Here is a 23,435-nt window from a genome sequence, read left to right on the forward strand (position 1 = left end):
GAAAGGGCGCGTTTACAATTTAAATGACGCGTATAGAACATTTTCCAACAATTTCACTTTTAAACACTTGAGGCCGCCATAGCATCAAATTTTATTACAACGATAACTACAGACGTCAATCCGCCCCTTGAGAAATATAGTCAGGTACTTTTTAAAACCACAGGTCCCGTCAAAATATTATCGTTTCTACAGTTATTCGTATTACAATATAATTGTAACTTTGTATTTACACCATTGAAATAAAACTAAATGACAGAAAGATTTTAGAGTAGTATCTGGGGAACTTGCACATTTAAATTAAAGGAACGCATGTGTAGGCCAACTGCAATTAACATTGCCTTTGTAATTCGCGAACGCTTGCGAGTCGAGTTAACTGCAGGGACCAGCAGGTGTCAGCTGTAGAGAACATGCGATGGCGATTACGTCATGAACACTGTAGTGTTGGACACGCGAGACTTGAGAATGGAATGAGAGTGCGTAATGGAATAAAAACGAGCAAGAAAGGAAAGAATGGGGGAAAAGCTCTGGCCAACAGTGTTTCAAAGTGGCCCCGAGAAAAAGAAGAAACAAAAAGAAAAACACACACACGAGGGGGAACCATACATTTATTATTATAACTATTAAAATAATTAATATAATTATTGATTAAGAAATAATTAACAACTTTGCATTAATGGTATGCTAAATGTTGTCTCAAGTAGTAGGCTATTAAAGGCCTTTTGGTTCCACCAAAAATTTAACTTTTCTCATAATTTACTCACCCTCATGCCATCTCAGATGTTTATGACTTACTTTCTTCTGTTGAACACAAAACGAAGATTTTTAGAAGGATATCTGCGCTCTGTTGGTCCTCACAATGCAAGTGAATGTTTAACCTCCAAAAGCACATAAAGGCAGCATAGAAGTAATCTATACAACTCCAGTGGTTAAATCCATATTTTCAGAAGTGATATGATAGGTGTGGGTGAGGAACAGATTCATATTTAAGTCCTTTTTTTGCAATCAATCTCCACCTTCACTCTCTTCTTCTTTTGTTTTTGGTGAGTCACATTATTTGTGCATATCGCCACCTACTGGGCAGTGAGGAGAATTAATAGTAAAAAAAAAAAGGACTTAAATATTGAGCTATTTCTCACCAACACCAACTGTATCACTTCTGAAGATATAGATTTAACCACTGGAGTCTTATGGATTACATTTATGCTGCCTTTATTTGCTTTTTGGAGCTTCAAAATATTGGCACCCCTTCACTTTTATTGTGAGGACCTACACAGAGCTGAGATATTCTGCAAAAAAAAAAAAAACTTTGTTTGAGTTCAGCAGGAAAAAGAAAGTTATTCACGTCCGGGATGGCATGAGGGTAAGTAAATATTTAATTATTAGTTAATTTTTAGGTGAACAGTCCCATTAGTGCGATATGCACAGTAGCTGCATTTCATGCACAATGCATTATCTTTTATACGTGATTAATGATAGCCAGGCATCTATATTGCATACACTTATCAGTGCAACCACAACAACATATTATTTATTTTATTTTTTTGCACATGGTTAAAAGCTTTTAAACTCTGGGGGATAGGCTCAGATACAGTAACATAACCTGCGTTAGAGTTTACTTAATTTTTTTTAAAAGGTATATGATTATATAACAGTGTTCATCAGTTCTCAGAAGCACACAGCACAGTTGGGTTCTCGTGCTTGTCGATGATGTGTCCAGGGAGAGGGGTGTGAAAATGGGGAGGGAACCCTCTTTCGTCAATAGGTAACCCCTCTAAAACCTCTCCACCTCTCTCGACCCATCCCTTACTTTCCCAAATCTCATTACGATCCTCCGCGCTGCTCAGGTTGTGATAGCGGTGTCCAACAGGCAGAGATGTCGGATGTGGGATTCGTGAGGGTGGTTGTGTTGTGCGCTCTGGTTGCGCAAAACTGTCGTGCGGAGCTCACGACTCCCGTGCAGGACCCGAAACTCGTGCCCGAATCCTCCTTGCTTAAGCCTAAAGTCCTGATCGCGATTCTGGCTCGGAATGCGGCGCACAGCCTGCCATACTACCTGGGCTGCATCGACAGACTGGACTACCCGAAGGATCGGATTGCGATATGGTATGTGGACAAATTTGACTGTTTATGGGGCATTGGGGCATGTTGTGGAGGAATGACGTGTGTCATGAGACGTTTGCTTTTGCAGCTTGTGTGGTGTTGATGGAGGTGGTTGCTAATTGAGAAGGTCTGGTACATAGTGGAGTTATTGTGGATGTAGCGCAGGTAAGTTTTGGTTAATGAAAACATTCTGGCAGATTGAAGAACAGAGACGCCGCTGTCTGCGTGAAGTAAACCTGTAAAGAGTTTTTACTGCACTCCGGCCATGCGTTCGTGCCCGGTTTTAATTTCATGTTAAATGGAGATTAAATGCATTTGCTGGCTAAGCAACACTATGTTCCTTCTGTTCCCCAAATTATTCTATTCTTTACTTGTCAGGTTAATTATATACTGCTTGATAATGAGCAGAAATGACAACTTTACTCTTATTTTATTTGCAATTGTGACCAGTTTTGATAAGGATGGATTGAGATGGTCAATAAAGCAAATGCAACTGTAGAAGTGTCCCAATATTTTCAGAATGTCCCAGTCTTAGATTATGCCCCCTTTCTCTTTCTGTCATGCACACACATTTCCTAAATGTTAATGATTTTATTTGTCTGCAAAGTTCTAACTCACTGAGCCTCCACATTTACATTTATGCATTTGGCAGATGCTTTTATCCAAAGCGACTTACAGAGTCCTTATTACAGGGGCAATCCCCCTGGAGCAACCTGGAGTTAAGTGCCTTGCTCAAGGACACACTGGTGGTGGCTGTGGGGCTCGAACCAGCATCCTTCTGATTACCAGTTATGGTGCTTAGACCACTACACCACCAATGGAAAGACTAGATGTCTCAGATTGGATGTAGTGAGAGCTACTGCATTTGTTTGACTTTAGCTTGTTCAGAACAACAACAACAACAACAACAACAAAAAAAGAATTCTAATCTGGGAGCTGACATGAAAGACACAGAATAGAGTCTCATTTGACAGTGTCTTGATTTAATAGCTCAGACAACAAACTATCCCCATAAAGGGATAGTTCACTCAAAATGAACATTCTCTCATAATTTACTCGCCCTCATGCCATCCCAGATGTGTATGACTTTCTTTCTTCTGCAGAACACAAATGAAGATTTCTAGAAGAATATGTCAGCACTGTAGGTTCATACAATGCAAGTGAATGGTATCCAAAGCTTTGAAGCTAAAAAAAATCACAAAGGCAGCATAAAATTAATCTATAAGACTCCAATTGTTAAATCTATATCTCCTGAATCATTATGATAGGTGTTGGTGAGAAACAGATCAATATGTATGTCTTTTTTTTTTACTATAAATCTAACTTTTGACCAGCCCTGACTAGTAGGTGGTGATATGCATGACGAATAGGAATCTGCAAAAAACAAAAGAAGAATGCTGGAGATTTATAGTAAAAAAAATGAGTCTGAATACATTTTTGTGGTAATCAACATTATGCCACAAATGCTGACCATTGAGCTTAACTGAACCTGCAATATTTCTTTAAATCTTGATTTGTTTCTCACCAACACCTATGATGTTGCCTCAGAAGACATGGATTTAACCACTGGTTAAATTGATTTTTGGAATTCAAAAAAATCTTTAGGTGATTTTGATTCAAAGTTCTGGCAACCATTTTCTTGCATTGTATGGACCTACAGTGCAGAGACATTTTCCTAAAAAGAAAGAAAGTCACACATCTGTGATGGCATAAGGGTGAGTAAATGATAAAATTGTTTTTATTTTGGGGAGCTCTATCCCTATAAGTAATACAGAAGGACATTTTAAAGAGTGCAAATCCAAAACCATGTTCCCCAGAGGCACAGTCCTGAAATTAGTCAAACTTTAAGTCACTGTTCAAATTAATTGTGCTAGTCTTACATGATAAGTTGGATTTCCACATGCCTGATCCAGATAGAGTTACAATTTATTGAACACAGACTTTCTTTATGAGAATCAAATTTTCATCTGTTGATTTTGTTTAAGGGTTAATGTGATGTGATTTTCTGGACAGCCATGCAAGCAGCTTCCACCTTGACTCAGGTGTTCATTCCAAGGATTTTGATGCTGCTGTTGTGGAATGCTGAGCATTTTGCCAAGTTTAAGTAATAAATGATGAATGGTTATTTAAGGACATACATATTTACACTTGGTAACTTCATAAGTTTTTTTACTAATCGAATAGCAATTCGACCAAGTCTAAATGTCCTCCAAGTCGCATTAGAGATGGATGATGTTTTGCGATGCATGCAAGTTGAGTTTTGGACAAGCATGAATGCATCTGGTTATTCAGGCCACATATATAAGTGTACTCCTCCCAAACATACTAAGTCAGCTTACGAAAGTGAATTAGCTCCACAATCCACATGGTAGAGAGCAATAATAAGACATGGATGGAGCAAATGCAAATACTAATTGCCATATAGGACAAAATTAAACTTTCATCAGCAAAATATAACTGTTATATTTTTGTACAGTACATTTTAATGCTGTGGAGGTGAGTGTGAGTGTATGTCTGTCTATGTGTGGCCCTGCGATGGACTGGCGACCTGTCCAGGGTGTCCCCCGCCTTTCGCCCAATGTTAGCTGGGATAGGCTCCAGCCCCCCGCGACCCTGTACACAGGATAAGCGGTTGACGATGGATGGATGGATGGACATTTTAAATGCGGGAATAGTAGATCAGATTTATATTAGTTTTACGAATGCACATTTATGTGGCCAAGGGTAAATGGAATGTAGCAATACATTCAATAAATTAGCAATACAATCAATCAAGATGCAAAAAAACCAAAAAACTGAGAATTGTAGGGTTTTGTTCTGATCGAGAGATCTGTGAATTATTATGGATTATGCGTATTTCATTACAGCTGTGTTTGAGGTTATTATAATCACAACCCTGGCAAAGCATCAGTCAAATGGGGTCTGTGGCCCAGCTTGCACCCCCACTCCTCTTCCCAGAACTTCTCTGCCACCCAGAACCAGTTCTTTCCCGAAAACAGTTGTCTCCATCCGTGATTCAGCCCATCCATCCATACTGCTTAAAGTTTACTTTATTAATCCTAGGGACCCCATCAGGCCTCAAGCAGGCAGAGGTTCAAGACTCCTAATGAACTCCTGAGTAACAGAACAGTAGTTTATTGGTGCGCAGTGGGTCAGGACTGGTGACAACGATTTGTTATATATACACACATATACACAGTGTGTAGTGTGTGTGTAAGTAATAACAGTAATTTGTAATAATAAATAATATATTTGTAAAACATGAGCTTTTTTCAGAAAAGCTCAGTTTTGGTGCTGCTTCTCCTTTAAAGGGATAGTTCACCCAAAAATGAAAATTCTCTCATTTACTCACCCTCATGCCATCCCAGATGTGTATGACTTTCTTTCTTCTGCTAAACAAAAATGAAGACATTTTCTGAGAATATGTCAGCTCTGTTGGTTAATACAATGCAAGTGAATGATGACCAGAACTTTTAAGCTCCAAAAAGCAAATAAGGCAGCATATAAGTAGTGATATAATAGGTGTGGGTTAGAAACAGATAAATAATTAAGTCCTTTTTCACAAAAAACTCTACTTTCACCTTTATGTTCTTCTTTTGTTCTTTCCAACTGGCCGTGTCTGGTCAAAGGTGGACATTTATAGTAAAACAAGTATTTAAATATTGATCTGTTTCTCATCATATCGCTTCTGAAGACATGGATTTAAACACTGGAGTCATATGGATTACTTTTATGCTGCCTTTATGTGCCTTTTGGAGCTTCAAAGTTTAGATCACCAATTGCATTGTATGGACCTACAGAGCTGACATATTCTTCTAAAAATCTTCATCCATTTAAAGCTAGTGATTGAATACTGTGGATAGCATTCTGAATAACATCTCCATTTGTGTTCCACAGAAGGAATAAAGTCATACAGGTTTGGAACAGCATGAGGGTGAGTAAATAATGATTATTAGTCTCTATCAAACTTCTCAAAGATGATTTGTCAGAGGACATCCCTTGTTATCTCTGTGATGGCTTTATTGTGCAGGTGGAGAGAGTAAAAGATGTGCGTGCATGAAGGTGTGTATAGCATGTGGTGTCCAGATGCTGTCAATAAAGACATATGGAGGAGCAAAAGAGACAAAGAGAGAGAGAGAGAGAGATAGAGATAGAGAGAGTCAGCCCCAGGCTCTTAGATAATGAGATGGAGACTTACAATAAACTTCAAAAGGCTGTTGAAAGAAAGTAGGGTTTTATAAGCAAAGTCCTACTTCTTCCAAACACAGCAGGAGTGCAAACATACATACAAATCCGGAGCTAAAGATCCTGCCACACACCCACCCTAAACACATCTAATATCCTTTATCATAAGTTCCACTAACATACTATAACATCTCTCTTGATTGACAGAACAAAATAACTTTCAGTAGTGGAGTGTGTTTAAAGGGATCGTTCACCCGAAACATCTGCAATCATTTACTCACCCTTGTGTTGTACCGAACCTGTATGAGGTTTTAGCAGAATGGAACATTCAGTTTAACAGACCAGATTATTTGCTGGTTGGATTGAGGTTTTTAGAGCTGATGAAAAGGCTCCTGTTAGAGCAAAGCCAGCAGCTTCTAAAGGCCTTTGGGTATGGAAATTTGTCAGGAGTTAATTCAGCACAAGGGAATGAGAATTGAGAGTGAAAGGTGAGGAGTGTGTGTGTGTGTCTATCCGGATATATAACTGACAGAACCTTCAAAAACCAGAAGTCTGAATCATTCAAACACTCACAGGTTCAACCTCCAGAGGTGGTTTGCTTGTCTGGTCATGACTATAACTGTGCCCCTGCGGCCAGCGCTAAACTATAGGCCCAGATAATTAAATCAGACAGACAATAACATGAGCATTTGCTACTATATGGATGAATCTCACAAATCTCAGATTTTACATAAAGAAAATAAAGCCTTTTTAGGACTGTTAAAGCAATAGTTCTCTCTAAAATTAAACTCCTTACGATTGTGGTGTTTCAAACCCATATTATTCTCTTTCTTCCATGGAAAAATAATTTAGGCAGAATATTAGGGACTGACAACCACAGTCACCATTCTTTTTCATTGTATGGAAAAAAGATGCAATGAAAGTGAATGGTGACTGAGGCTAACATTCTGCCTAACATCTCCTTTTGTGTCCCTCGGAAGAAAGTCATACGAGTTTGGAACTACACGAGGGAGACTAAATGATGGCAGAATTTAAATTTGTGGGCAAACTGTACGTTTACATTTTTTTTTTCATAGTGACTATGTTCAAGAAAGTAACTGTAGTACAGAAAAAAAAACTCTTTCTAATTTCCATAATGTGTGTATATAAATGTACAAATATGTAAATAAATATACTGTATACAATATATACAGTATATGTACAAACACAAATTATAATTACAATAAACATTGAGAATAATGAGTCTTACAAACTTAAACTCAAAACTTAAACAGCATTATAACATCATAAACACATCATTGTAATGACAGTTGGAGTGAGGGTGAGGGGGGGCTAATTGTCATGAAAATAAGGTTGCAATGCGACAATTCTTACTGGTCCTACAAATAGGCTCCATTTTCCTTATGCCATGTATGCTTTTGTGTGAAATATGACCCAGACATGTTCTCTTTGAGATTTATCCATTTATTCATAATGTACGATCAAACATAATGCAAGGACATAGTCGTAACAAGTAAAAGTCATGCAGTGTGTTTACATTTTCACATAAATATGCAGTTGCAGCTGATGTTTGTGTTATTGTGAATGTTAGTGACTGCATCATGGAGCTGCATAACCTATAATACATTGTGTGGGTCTCTCCCCCGGGGAGTCAGAGAACACGTGCAAATATAAGCCATTAGTGAGGCATTTAAAGAAAGATGCGTGTCCATCTATTCCAGATGTTTGAATCATGCAGCAGTGATACAGCATATTTATTTAATTCATACAAATGCAACAGATGAAAAATGCATTAAAAGAAATAAGCAAATACACACTTGCATTTCTACGCGTATACAAACACTCATGCATACACAATGTCCTCACTGTTTCTGTTTTGCTTCATTGTTCATTCTGATTTGAATGGATTTGTCCCAGATGTCCTGGAATAATTATTGCTGCTTGAAGGCTTTTCCTTGCAAACAACTGTGGCACACTTTTTTACTGAGATCATCAGAAAATGTTGTGTGCATGAGTGTCTGAAAGCTAGTAATCTTTTAGACACCCTGCATTGCCTGTAATTACCTGTGTATCAGGTGTTTCTAACCAGCTATAAAGAACCAAACTAGTTATCAAGCTCTGCTCTCTGTGTGTTTATACACTCTTAAAACTTGGACACTCATACTTTACACATACATATTCTTAGTGCTCATGCAAAGGACAGTTCCACATATTTGCACTTGTTGAAAGCCTATACACTCATATAGGCCTGTTTTTGTCTAAATTTGTTAGAGCTAGTCATCCAAAACTGTCATCAACTACTCACTTCCGGTCCAAACCCCTTATGTCTTTCTTTCTTATATGGAACACAAAAGGAGGTTTTAAATGTTATGTTAGCATTTTTTTAGCCAAAAAAGATGCAATGAACATGAATGGTGACTGAGGCTGTCAGTTCGCTAACATTCTGCTTTATATTTCCTTTTTGTTTTCCATGGCAGAAAGGAAGTAGTACAGTTTTGGAACATCACAAGGGCAAGTATATTATGATAGGATTTAAATCTTTGGGTGAACTAAGACCACACTAAATAATTGTGTGTCTGCGTGTTTGTTTGTGTCACAAAATGGCAGTCGTGAGGTTCAATAGCTGCTCTTGTATTTGTTATTGTAGATGAAGAGTGTATAATAACGTACATACGCTGATACACTGATATCTGTTGCCTGAAAATGTGTTGGTGGCTGTTTATTTGCAGGTTTAAATTAGTATTGTTCACTGTAGATTTTATGATGTGTGGATATTATAAAAAAAAAACCCACTTTGTTTCCCACTGCAAACGAAATGTTCTTAATGTCTTGTTATCCAATAGAAAACAAAATACCTACACCAAGATAAACCCACCTGTAAAACAACGTTGCAAACGAAATTAAGAATTTTATCTTGTGCCATTATTTCCCACTTGTTTTAAGCACAAATGTTTGTACATTTAGTAGAGCCTATGCTTAAGTGTTCCTATCTACAGTATGTACTTTTGCATGTCAACTTAATTATGATTGTGTAAAGAACACTGACATGGTTTTACTGGAAATCAAGAAAAGTTACTGAATAAGAATAGGATTTCCCCCAAAATTTTTCTTTCATTTGGCCTTTCAGTAATTGACTTCTAAGTGAGACATATTCAGTATACAGTTTGTACTGTTGCTTCCCTTAACTGCAATGCTGCTTGTACTGGGTAAATACGAGTATACACGCTAACTGGATTTTATCTCTACTTCACTGCAGAGTCCTTCTGCTGTGGAGATTTCCACTGGCACAGCCAAACAGCCCTGTATTTGTGTATTTGTGTCAGTATTTACATGTGATCTCCACAACCCACAGAGTCGTGCTGGGAAAATAACACTGTTATGTCATGGCAGATTTACCATTTTTACATTCAAAACATGGATCAGTTGTGCATAAGTGTTGTTGTCACATTGTCACATAGACATTCCTCACATTGAAAAGAAGGCACGGTACACATGGTACCTCACACACATTGTTGGCATGCTGTTGTGAAGTGCCTCACATCCTTTCAAGCCCATAACCACCCTTGAGGAATTTATCAGTCCAGCAATACAAAGCTAGTGGTTTATTAGCATCGTCCAATTCCAGTATTTTCATTTGAATGTGAATTAAAAACTCTTACGTGACTGTGTCACAAATCTAGAAGAAATGAATACTTACTCAAAACATATTGTTGAGCTGTTCCACCCTCATCTTTACATTATTTACATACATTTATGCATTTGGCAGATGCTTTTATCCAAAGCGACTTACAGTACAATTATTACAGGGACAATCCCCCCAGAACAACATGGAGTTAAGTGTCTTGCTCAAGGGCACAATGGTGGTGGCCGTGGGGTTCGAACCAACGACTTTCTGATTAACAGCCCTGTGCTTTAGCCACTACGCCACCACCACTCCATCATCTGAAGGACACAGCGCTCCTGATGTGCAGCTGTTTTTGGAGATTGCTGTGTTTATGTTAAAATAAAGTCAATTCTCTGTTGTCTTGAAGGGCTGCAACAGACCACAATGTGGATAACACCACTGCCATGCTGAGAGAATGGTTGAAGAACAGGCAGAGCAGATATCATTATGTGGAGTGGAGGCCCATGGAGGAACCAAGGTTAGTTCATTGTGTTCCAAAGCAGTTGCTTTCAAAGTCGATTAGCACTGATTTATGTGTATTTGGGACAGTCTTCTAATGTTGGATTTTTCAGATTTGGCTTCAGTCTAGTCTTAAATGAAAAAGCCTAAAGTTTCTGTCTTGTAAACAGACTTTTTACCCAAGCTCCAAATCTGATCATTTATATTTCTTAAAGGTGAAGTATGGAATTTCTGCCCCGCTAGCAACATAATGTTGTAAACATAACATGTATGCATACTGTAAACATAATGATTATTCATGCAGGATTCTCCTAAGATTCTGCCATATTTATCTTCCTTTTTTTTTTTTTTTTTTAAATCAACCTATAACTGCAGATTAAACAGAAAGGCATATTAAAGTGTGTATGTCTTTGTTCTGGTGTAAGCTCATACACAGATGAATGGGGGCCGAAGCACTGGGCCCCGTCTCGTTTCAATCATCTGATGAAGCTCAGACAGGCAGCACTGAAGGCTGCACGAGAACGCTGGGCTGATTATATACTGGTGAGGTCATTATGATTTGTTTTTTACATTATTTGTTTGATGGAAACTTTTATTTCAAGCAACTTACAGTGCATTCAAGCTTTACGTTATCTTTACATGCATTCCTTTGGAATCAAAATCATGATCTTGGCATTGTTAGCAACATGCTGTATAAATTGAGCTACAGGAACACAATACACACAGTTAATTTGAATGTTTAGACTTATTAAAGAAACCCATAAAGAAAAGTTGTCATTTACTCACCCTCAAGTTATTCTAAACCCCAATGACTTTCTTTCCTCCATGGAACACAAAATGAGATGTTTGGCAGTATGTTAGCCTTTGTCACTGTTCAATTTAATTGCATTTTTTCTATACAATGACAGTGAATGGTGATTGAAGCTTATGTTATGCCTAACATCTCATTTTCTGTTCCACAGGGGAGAACTTGGTTGAGTAAATTATGACAATAGTAATTTTTGGGTGAAAAGTCTCTTTAGATGTTTTTATTTATATTTTTACAAGATTTAAAGTAAGGCTAAAGCTGTCTCTCTCCTCTTCAACTCTCTCAGTCTGTTGACAGTGATAACCTACTAACAAACCCACGGGTGTTGGATCTATTGATGGCAGAGAATTTGACATTGGTGGCACCCATGTTGGATTCCCGATCCCTCTACTCAAACTTCTGGTGTGGTATCACTCCTCAGGTACAGCTCTACCTTTATGATTCGTCAGGTGTAATCCTAAATTTTTAGACTGAACTACCCATCTTACAGTGTCAACTCAACCAATTACAGGCTACATTACTTGTAACCCCTGAATTACCACTACCAGTAGTCAATGCTCTGACAACTGAGAATTCAACTTATTGGACATACATTCTCTTTCTTCATCTCAGGGTTATTATAAGCGTACCCCAGACTACCAGCCTATCCGTGAGTGGAAGCTCTTAGGCTGTTTTTCGGTGCCCATGGTGCATTCCACATTCCTTCTGGATCTGAGACGTAGTGGCACACGAGACCTGGCCTTCTACCCACCTCATCCTGACTACAGCTGGGCGTTTGACGATATCATGGTCTTTGCGTTCTCGGCTCGACAAGCAGGTGAGAGATCTTGACAGGGTTTCTTTATGGGTGAACTACAGGGGCAAGGTAGATCTTACTGAGACCTGATTCTTTGTTTACAAATTTCAAATATGTTCATATTTCTAGTGTATCCTATTATCAAACAAAAAAGCTTTACAAGTAATGTTGTGCGAGGAACAAGTACCAGCTTCCAAAAATGCAGAAAATGCTTATGACCAGTAGTGGTACAATATTGTGATGAGAAATTATGCACAGTTGTTTTCATAATGAACAGAAGAAGAACATATGAAGGTTTAATGTTTCTGTAACCCAGAACAGACACATATCAGAACATAACACATAATTTAAACCACCTATAACTGTCCTGCTTCAGTGCAGGATTTACTGGTGAGGAGGGTGTGTGCATCTCTGTGTTTGTGTAGCAGCTTTAATGTTGGATAATCTTGTGGCTAATATAACCAGCTCCAGCTGGCTGCTTTAATGGGCTAATTTTAATGGGTGTTTGTGGATATTCCATTGAGGAAATAAAGTGTGAGAGCATGCAGTGAAGCTGCATAAAGGCAGGGAACTCACACACAACTAATATGAAGTTGACAAATTATGTTTCTAAACACCCATGGACAGAGACCCATAAAGCTGAATGCACAAAACCACACAAACACACTTTAAAACACAGTAATAGAGTATCACTCATGTTTCCTGTTGTGTTGGGTTAGCTAAATGCAAATGTCTATAGAATAATGTCAGATATTCCATGTTTGTGTGCAGATTCGTTTGTCAAGCATATTTATTAGTAGCTTTCAATTTATGCTGTTGTTTTTGTGTATAGGTGTACAGATGTACGTGTGTAACAGAGAGCATTACGGTTTCCTGCCTGTACCTCTGAAAGCCCAGCAAAGTGTGGACGATGAGAAGGAGAGCTTCACACACACTATCACTGAAGCCTTTAGTTAGTATTAGCCCTCATACACACCTATGCACACTTTAAAGCATGCATGCACTCAGACATATCTACTTGCATAAAGAAAACTCATGTCCACTTATACACACACCCATATTGAAGCACACCCATGCACACTGCCTCTAATAAAACACCCATTTTCCAGCACTTTAAGCATCTATAAAGAACTATTTCACACTTTCTATTTTTAACCTGTCATAAATTCTGTTGTGATCCAATGTATAAATGTATGACAAATGTTAACAAATAACCTCACCCATATATCCATTTAACCCCTTTCTTTCTTTTCAGTCGATCATAATGTAAAACCCTCAGAATTCCTCTTCGCTCCACCTAAACCCCAGGACAAGATGGGCTTTGATGAGGTGAGAGAGCAGAATTTCTGGAATGTCTTGCTCGAAATGAACACTCGTGCAGATAGTTATTCCGCAGAGAAACTTCAGATGATTTAAACTTCTTTGAAGTGACATTCTCCTTCCCTTTCTTTCTGTCCTGGTTCCTAACTCTACCCAACTCTCTTAATCTCTCTCTTCCTCTCAGATCTTTCTGATTAACCTGAAGCGGAGGTTAGACCGGAGGGAGCGGATGTTGAACACCCTGGCAGTGCTGGGACTTGAGGCCTCTGTGTTTTATGCTGTAGATGGGAAGTAGGTTATCAAAAGGATGTTCATTGGTACTACCACCCAATGAATTCTAGAGTGCTGGTTTCATCACTAGGCTTCCTAGTACATTACCTATACCAGCAATATATTCTTGGTCAAGTTCAGAAAGACCAGTATGATTAACCAGCATTACGCCCTAAGTTTTGCTGGTGATCAACATGGCTATGCTGGTTGATCATCTGGAACAGCACAAACCAGCAGTAACCAGCATAAACCAACATGTTTCAGCATGTAAAGTCATGCTGTTCTTTTTCAGCAGGGCAGTAGTCAGTGCCAACTGTGATTTGCGAGTTGTGTTTTTAAAATGTAGCAGAACTAAGGTAAAGATAAAGCACTTGAAACTTTGTTGATCTGTTTTTTTTTCTCAGCAAGCCAATGGTCAGTGCAAATTGTAATTTGTGAATGTGAGAATTTTATTTGTAGCAGAACTTCAGAGAAAGCACTTCAAATAATGTTCTTTTTTATTTTCCTCTCAGGGCTCTGAACACATCTCAGCTACAAGCTCTACATATAGAGATGTTACCGGGGTATAAGGATCCATACTCCGGGAGGGTGCTGACGCGCGGAGAGATCGGCTGTTTCCTCAGCCACCACTTCATCTGGAAACAGGTACAGACACACTCACGTATAAACAAATATATACAATATGCATAGACACCCAAACACAGGCACACATTAGAGTACCAGTTCTTCTATAATGTCTAACCTCTGATGAACTCTGTCCAGCTTTTCTCTGTTTGTTAGTGTTTTACATAACCTTTACGATAAACTGACCACATGTTTACTCTAGTATAACTGCCCAGTTAATTTTAGCCAGACAAGCAACGTTCCAGTAAATATTGCCATTTACTTGTGAAGTCATTTGGTTTCCTGAAATTAGCTTTTCAAAAATATGTTTTCTGTGTAGTACTACTAGTTTAAAGGTTGTAAAAAGTGTGTCTCTGTGTGTTAGGTGGTGGAGAGGGGTCTACAGCGTGTGCTGGTGTTGGAGGATGACGTGAGGTTTGAGCCTCGGTTTAAGGGGAGGTTGCAGACCATCATGAAGGATGTTGAAAAAGCTAAGCTTGACTGGGACCTCGTGTATGTAAGAATAACACTAGCGAAAAAATGTGTACAGAATGAGACCTTTTCACTGCTCAAAAATGTATTGATGTTCTCTGTTACTGCCTCTTTCTACATCTCTCTTTCTCTGTCTGTCTCTCCGTAGATATGTGGGTCGTAAGCGAATGCAGGTGGCCAAGCCAGAGGTGTCTGTAGAGGGTGTGAATAACCTGGTAGAAGCTGATTACTCATACTGGACTCTAGGTTATGCTCTTTCACAGCAGGGGGCCAAGAAACTCCTGGCTGCTCAGCCGCTTGGCAAGATGCTCCCTGTGGATGAGTTCCTGCCAGTCATGTTCAACAAACACCCAAAGTAAGTGTGATATTGGATGGATGGGTTGTGTAGGTCTATTAATGGATGGATAAATGGATAAGTTGAGTGGATGGGTGATGGATGGGTTGTGTAGATCTATAAATGGATGGATGGATGAATGGATGGGTTGTGTAGATGTATGTATGGATGGGATGTGTTGATCTAATGATAGATGGATAAATGGAAAGATTTGATGCATGGATGGATGGATGGATTGATAAGTCATGTGGATTGGTGGGTGGGTGGATGGATGGGTTGTGTGGGTGGATGGATGGATGGATGATCTATAAATGTATATATAGATGGATTGTGTAGATCTAATAATGGTTGGATGGATGGAAAGAAGGATGGATGTATTGGTTGTGTGGATGGATGATTGTGTAGATGTGCTGTAGATATAATAAAGTATGGATGGATGGATGGATGGTGTAGCTATAGTAAAGAATGGATGGATGAAAAGATTTTTGGTCTGAAGTGTGAATGTATATATAGACAGTGAGTCATTAACATCTAACTACTGCAGTCCCAAGTCTTTTTATGCAGCAGTTGTTACACATTGATATGAGTTTTCTCACACACAGACATTCTCACTCATATACTACTGAATGGGGCAGGCATACAAAGTGCTAGATTGTTCAGAGGGGAAAAATAGTATGGTGTTCATGCCTGGTCACACAATGGCTGCCTTTCTACCTAATTTCCTCAAGTGGGAATCCTGCACAGCACTGACTATGCCCACTGTATGTTTCACCTTCATTGGCCCTTTTCTCTCTCTCCTAACACCCTCAGTACCTTGTGGTCCTCCTGCCTTGTTGTCTATTCTCTAGGTTCCCCTGTCTCTTGCTCTCTCTCTTTCTTTGAGGAATTTGGGAAGGGGCAGTTCTTCCTGTTGCCGGCATTGGAGGGACAAAATTCCCATTGATGGCTCTCTGAGTTTTGGGGGAAGGGCCACTGGTTTAAGACAGATGGATTACTGTATAAATATACTCCACTTTCTGTGTGTTTGTGTATGTGTGTTTGTGTATAGAGAGAGAGAGAGAGAGATATTGAGTGAGTGCCCTTGCAGTATTGTTGATGTCAGTTGAAATGTGTGTGTTTAAGTGTAAACTGAATAAAGAGATTGCCTTGGCAATACATGTATATGATCATGATACAGAGAGGCATCGTGTGCCCTCAGTGTGTGAATTTAGTGTTGCATTATGCTAAAATTGTGCAATATGCAAGTAGTCAAACTCATCGCAAATATGTGGCGCCATTGTACATATTTAAATAAATGTTCCATGTACAATACAAGTTAAGCTCAATCGACAGCATTGTGGCATAATTTTGATAACCACAAGAAAAATATTTTGACATCACTTGTGTGTTTATTTATTTTAAAAAGCAAAGATCGCGTATACAGCAAGGCACTTGGAGGTGAATTGGACCATTGGTGTAGGGACAAAATTATAGCCACGAGACATAAACGTTATACATGTTAACATGATTTTAGTTTCATAAAATCAAAGATGTTTCAGCATTGTGGCATTTACCAGATTACAGGGTTTACTGGTGTTATGTTGTCATGACAACAAAGTTGTAAAATAAGGATATAACTTTACACAGATTAGGTTATTAAGTGATTTTATCACACTAACACATATGAACAAATATTAAAATTCACATGGTTTCAAAAGTATAGCCACAATATGTAAACATTATATTTATGGACTGGCCCCAATCACTTCCATTGTAAGTGCCGTACTGTAAACACATTTTTACATATTTTATTTATTTTCTTTTGGTAACACTTTACAATAAGGTTCCATTCGTTAACATTAGCTAATACATTAGGTATCATGAACAAACAATTAACAATACGTTTCTTTACAGCATTATTAATCTTTGTTAATGTTAGTTAATAAATATACAATTGTTCATTGTTAGTTCATAATACATTATCTAATGTTAACAAATGTAACACTTGATTTTAAAAATGTATTAGTATATATTTAAATGAACATTAACTAAGATTAATAAATGCTGTAAAAGTATTTTTCATTGATAGTTTGTTAACTATCTAGGTTTTAACTATCACTGCTACACCAATGATATACAAATATATACAGCTTGCCAGCCACATTCTATTCACCAGACTGCCTCTTTATCCTCATGTGTCAATGAATTGAAGGGCTGGCTTAACTCCAACCTTCTCAAATTAAACTTGAGTAAAACTGAGATCATAATTATTGGTCCATCAACACTAACAAAAAATGTAATTAATGTCCCTAGCTGTGACATTGATGCTACTCTAATTTTCCCATCTGCCACAGTCAAAAACTTAGGTATCATTCGTGACCCTACATTGACCCTAGATGCCTATATTAAACTCTCTAGAGCAGCATTTTTCCAACTACATCGTATGGCCCAAATTCGTCCCTACGTTAGCCCATGCATTTATTACATCTCGCCTTGACTACTGTAACGCCCTTTTTTCTGGACTACCGGCACAGTCTATCAACCGCTTGCAATATATTTAAAATTCTGTTGCGAGAGTACTAACTTACACTAAATGATCTGCACATATTACTCCCATCCAATTTAACCTTTACTGGCTACATTTCGCATCCCGTATTGCATACAAAATTCTACTGCTTACATTTAAGTCACTACACGGTCTAGCTCCTTCTTACCTTTCTGATTTACTTTCTCCCTATATTCCTATTCGCTCACTCCAATTTTCTGGTTGCGAACCTCTTCTTGTTCCTAGAGTCAGCCTTTTGTCAATGGGTGGCAGGTCTTTTTCTGTTGTGGCACCTAAGATTTGGAACTCAATTCCCCTGGCACTCCAAACTACTACCTCTATCTCTGAATTCAAAACTCAGCTGAAAACCTATTTGCTCCCCCAATATTATCAGTCATAATGTGTATATGCTTCATGTACTGCTCATTGTATTTGTATGCTTGTACTGGATTGAAATGTCTAATTGTTTGCACGATCTGCTAACTGCAACTGCATTTGTTTTTTGTTCCAGACTGGGCAACTGTCCACTGTCCATATGATTGTCTGTATGTTTGTTATGTTACTATTCTTTATTGTGAAGCGTCCTTTATCTCTGGAAATGTGCTATATAGATTTAACATATTATTATTATTATTAACTAATGTTAACAAATGGAACCTTATTGTAAAGTGTTACCTTTTTTTTATATAAAAGAGTGATGTCTCAAAATAATTTTTGAGGTAATGACCATTATGCTACAAATCCTTTTGATTGAGCTTATCTTTTGTGCTATTACAGTAAACTGAATGTCTAACTAAATGAATGTTGAACTAACACAGTGAAACTTTAACTTACTTGCTCAGGAAGATTCTCTTTAATCTGTTGTTCTGCTACGGCAGTAAAAGAAAAAAACACTATTGTATTTATCATGTTGTTGTGTTTTTTTCTAAAATTAGCATCATTATTCAATCATTTCATCACTCTTTCCCCACTTCCTGTTTCCCCACCTCCTTTCTCTCCCAGTACGGCATACATGTCTCACTTTGATCCCAGGAATCTACGTGCTTTCTCTGTTGAGCCAATGCTGTTGTACCCAACACACTATACGGGTGAGCCGGGTTACTTCAGCGACACTGAGACATCTACTATTTGGGATGATGAAGCAGTCAGCACGGACTGGGACAGAAAGTATGCCCAAAAAACTGCCCAGCAGGGACAAATACGCCCTGTTGCCCAGAACAGTGTCACTGGAGACACACCGCCACCTGCGTCCCGAGCCTTGCGAGATGAACTCTAATAGGCGAAATCACACACCCAGAAACACACAATTTTAAACTACACAATTGACTGACTCATAGACAGCTCCCTCCTCAATGTTCACCAGTCTCCGCCTCTTTGGTGACACATCAGCCAATAGCATGAGAGATGGCTGGGAGGCTTTAACACCATTGGCTGGTTGGCTGATTTCGCACAGTCTGTGCACTAAGAGACACAAAACATTCAAGCTCCTTTTATTTCCATTTTATTTATTTCATCATGCCTTCCACAGACATTGAGAGACCAAACCGTTCCTGTTGGACATTTAAAAGCCTTGAAGGATGAGAACACCATACAATGACTGGACAGAGACAGACTCATCGGACTTACAACATTTGGGTTTACAAGAACAATACTTATGCAGAGGAATTTTTATTTAAAATGTTTTATTATTTTATATATATATATATATATATATATATATATATATATATGAACAGCTTTATCAGGCACTGATTCTTGAGATAAGGGACCAAAATGTCTTACTTACAAAAGTCATCTTTATTTAAAAAACCAATAAATTCATAACAATAAACATACTGGAAAAGTTCACTCTAAAGGAAATGTGTATACTCAGGGCATTATTTACATATATTTTAAAATAATTTCATTAGAATGTTTTAAAATGCATGCATTCATTTTTTCCATAAACTGCCTATCAACGTTGCATCAAGTTGTGTCAACTCAGTCAGATTTTAAAAAAAAAATAAAAAATTCCTGAATAAATCAGAAAATGTCCTGGTCAGCTTTAACTCTTGAGTACCCCTTTCCCACTTTCTGCTTATGGTGGATGCAACAGTAGGACACGTGGTCTGGTACGTTTGATATTTTTCATATTTTAAACAAACAATGTTTAAATCTCAGCGGTCAGCTTAGCTTGTCCACTCTGTCATTGTCTGTTATTATAATTTCTGTTAAAATTGTGGGATCAATTTTGGCATTTTAGTTTAGTTTATAGTGGCATCTTCAATGCCTCTATAACATTTTGTCAACTCAGTCAGAATTTTCAGAATAGTATGAAAACAGAAAAAAAAATATTGAATGTATTTTATCACTTAACTCCTTTACTGAACAATATTATTAGATAATTAAAGACTTTACACTTGTTGGATGAATCAAATTAAAATAGCACACTTTTTGGTGTGTCCGATAGAGTTGACACAAATGACTGTAAGATGCAAGTTATGAAGTGAATAAATGGCAATTTTTCGAAAAAGAAGTGTTTTTATAAAAACCTGTTCCCTTACATGGTTCATTAGCTGAGACCTTTGGCTACAAATATATCCATTTCAAATTAAGTTAGTATTAAAAAATAAAAACTCAGATTTTAAACATGTATTGTCCCTTATCTCAAGAATCAGTGTAGGATTTTAAAGTGTGTGTGAGCTAAGATATGCCTCTGTTATTATGAACATCCATTTTTTTCCCTAGCAGAGACATCAATAATTACTTCCAGAATATTCCAGGAGACTTGTGTATCTTTAATGAGTGTTTGGTTCTACTGTGCTGTATGTGATCTGTCATAATTTCTTATTATGTTTTCCTACAGTAGATTTCATTATGTTTTTGAGCTCTGGAGATGTCATGGTGCTGGTGGTGGGGCTGTTTTAATAAAACTGATGGTCTGTAATATAATGCATCTAATGATGTCAGATGGGCAGGGTTGTTCAATGCCAGTATAGGCAAAAAAAAACTAGCCTCTTATTTTTTATCCTGCAACCCTGATGTGCTTGAGTGGTTAACTGTCATCTTGAATAACATTTTGTTCTCGTTAGCCTCTGGCTGTCTTTGTACTAAACTCCCTGATTAAGAATCAGATTCAACCAGCCTGAAATTCTTTGCTGGTCTGTCAGTCTGATCAGGTTAGTTATAGATATGGTTTGGTCACTTTTCAGATTGTTAGGCTGGGAGACCAGATGAGAGACTAACTTCTTAGGTTGGTTTAAGCTGTTTTTGTTTGTTTGTTAGTTCGTTTTTGTAGATATGTCTTTGAAACCTACACTAGTGCAGAAAGGATATGTGTACACATTGGGTTATGGCTAAAACGGACTGGAACTAAATTTGGCACCCACAAAAATGGCACACCAAATAATACAAAATCATTCACCATAAGCTTGTGGTTTCAGAATGTGCTGCTAATTTTATGTTGATCACCAGCGAGTAAATATGAAATATTACAAAACAGCTCACATGTTTGCCTGTGCTAATCCTTAAATGTCTGAAATGATGTGCCTTAATTAATTTTGGTGCATTCAAGCATTAGTTTTTACTGAGAAATTGACATCTCATGGCACTCTTGCCAGAACAAAAAGAGCAGAAACTATATGGGGAAACAGCATTACTTGTTCTTCTAGTTTACTGTGTGTGTGTGTGTGTGTGTGTGTGTGTGTGTGTGTGTGTGTGTGTGTGTGTGTGTGTGTGTGTGTGTGTGTGTGTGTGTGTGTGTGTGAGTGTGTGTTGTGTGGTGTGGGTAGGAATTGGTCCCCACAATGATATCAAAGTTTATATCTGACAGCTGGGTTAGGCTCCAGCACTACCCCTGACCCCATCATAGGAAGAGCAGCTATAGAAAATAGATGGATGGATATATATATGACATAATAATAATAATGTGAAGACGAATAAAGATGCAGTCATTAGCATTGGAGATATGAAAAGTGATTCTTCAAATTTTGCTTGTGTGTGTCTCCCTTTATATACCCTCTCTGTCTACATTTTCATTTATGTAAATGGTAGACACTTTTATCCAAAGTGACTTACAGTGCACTTAATACAGGGACAATCCCACGGAGCAACCTGGAGTTACATGCCTTGCTCAAGGACACAATGGTGGTGGCTGTGGGGATCGAACCAGCAACCTTCAAATTAACATTTATGTGCTTTAGCCCACTACGCCACCACCACTCCTATTGTCTGTCTTTTGCAAACAGACAATAGCAAGGGCATACATATGCATGGACAATACATATGCATAACAATGGAGGTCTTTGATTTATTATTTAGGAGGTGGACTTTATTTGAATGCCATCTGTTTACTAACTGATGAAGAATTGCAGGATGGTTGTCACTCTGTGCAGTAATATTGAGAGTGACTGTCATCTGCTGGAGTATAGTGGCACTGCAGCTTGCAAGTTCCTTTAGTAAGAAACGGAGACAATCAGCTTTACTTCAATATTCAGGTAGCAATATTTACAAAACTTCAATTGTTTTTACTCTGAGCTAATGATATTTCCATATTTTTGTTCTTATATACGGTTCTTTAAATGTTTTGATTAAAAAATGACCTGTAAGGGCTTGATATTTTAAATTACTTTCAAAGGGAGGAATGGAGTGCTTTGAATCAATATTTTGCATTTAACTTAATATATTATAATAACATATTTGTTATCAACATCTGCAAATTATGTTCAGTTCTGTTTAGCTAATTGTATTGGGTTTTCAGAGCCAAAAAGTGGACAGTGTTGGGTAAATACCCTTTGATGTCATTCAGATGAAAAATGTCTGTCTGAAAATAAGGTGTGACCGCCTGAATCCAGATGGCATTTTTCAGCTCCTTCTTGTTGGGAACACCAGAAGAGTAATCTCACTCTTGAGTTGTAGTCTGTTTAAAGGTGGGCAACTGATTTTCAGTGGGGACACCTGACTAAAAACTGTACAGAGCCAGACATTCATGGCAAACAAGTCTGGGAGGATGCCCCTTCACTTACTTGTAAAATGTTACATATTTAGGTGTAAGTTTAGCCCAAGTTTAGCATATGATTGATGATGGATCATTCAATGTATTATCATTGGAAATAAATTGATACAATTGCTAATTTAGTAGTCATAGCGAAAAATAAAATAAAAAAAAATATATACAGTATATGAAAAAGAGAACAATTTCCCCTTACTTGGGACAAGAAGCCCCCCAGGCTAAACTTGTCCCAGCTGTCATCTGATTTTAACAGAATGTATTAAATACAACTGATATAATTATTCACAATGTAATTGTGTCATGTAATATCTAACATACTAAATCATATATTCTGTGTAGTTATGTATGTTCACAATTTAGTTGAATAATTTAATAACCAAATACTGACAAACAAACGAGATCAGAAATCAAGAACAAGATATGCTGTAACATGATCTGACAAGACATAACTTATTAAGAGAGAACAAAACAGAACACTCTCAAAACCAAGTAAATCTAACAAGCAAAATGTAAAAATGTTTATGTAGATGTTGTAAGATGAAAGGCGAGAGTTTTAAACATGCACGCACACTCATTAAAATGTAGGCTGTTTATAAAAACACATACATTTATAACTCATAAGCAGCCATTATTCCTATTACTCACCCCACTGTATCATCATCATCATCATCACTTGGCAATCACTGCAAAAATGTATAATAGGTTAATTGATTACAATACTGTAATGTTATTACTTCTTTAAAAAATAAAGTACCAAATCAAATCATGCTAATAGGGATTGTTATCATTTGCATAGTGATGGTCTGTCTGTCTATTCACTGCACTCTCACAATAGCCCTGTTAATGAATCTCTTCATACCCATTTTTTGACCTAAAACCTTTAAACCTCC

The 23,435-nt window shown here is 37.7% G+C and overlaps 1 protein-coding gene across 1 annotated transcript; it reads left to right on the top strand.

Annotated features, from left to right (window-relative positions):
- The first annotated feature begins 1,797 nt into the window (after nt 1–1,797).
- Nucleotides 1,798–23,302, top strand: LOC127630408 (procollagen galactosyltransferase 2-like). The gene is made up of 12 exons (XM_052107878.1): nt 1,798–2,103; nt 10,317–10,427; nt 10,834–10,951; nt 11,503–11,637; nt 11,829–12,033; nt 12,845–12,964; nt 13,268–13,341; nt 13,517–13,623; nt 14,115–14,247; nt 14,591–14,718; nt 14,846–15,052; nt 18,558–23,302. The coding sequence occupies exons 1-12, from the start codon at nt 1,874–1,876 to the stop codon at nt 18,829–18,831; spliced, it is 1,842 nt and encodes a 613-aa protein (XP_051963838.1). The 5' UTR covers nt 1,798–1,873; the 3' UTR covers nt 18,832–23,302.
- The last annotated feature ends 133 nt before the right edge of the window (nt 23,303–23,435 follow it).

This window comes from Xyrauchen texanus, chromosome 37, assembly GCF_025860055.1.
Source record: "Xyrauchen texanus isolate HMW12.3.18 chromosome 37, RBS_HiC_50CHRs, whole genome shotgun sequence".
NCBI classification, from domain to species: Eukaryota; Metazoa; Chordata; class Actinopteri; order Cypriniformes; family Catostomidae; genus Xyrauchen; species Xyrauchen texanus.

Bases quoted from the DNA above. Each gene is read 5' to 3' on its own strand.
- LOC127630408 (XM_052107878.1), top strand. From the start codon at position 1,874: ATGTCGGATGTGGGATTCGTGAGGGTGGTTGTGTTGTGCGCTCTGGTT. The intron at 12,034-12,844 runs GTGAGAGATCTT...TTTTGTGTATAG, and splicing joins GTTCTCGGCTCGACAAGCAG to GTGTACAGATGTACGTGTGT. The intron at 12,965-13,267 runs GTTAGTATTAGC...CTTTCTTTTCAG, and splicing joins CACTATCACTGAAGCCTTTA to TCGATCATAATGTAAAACCC.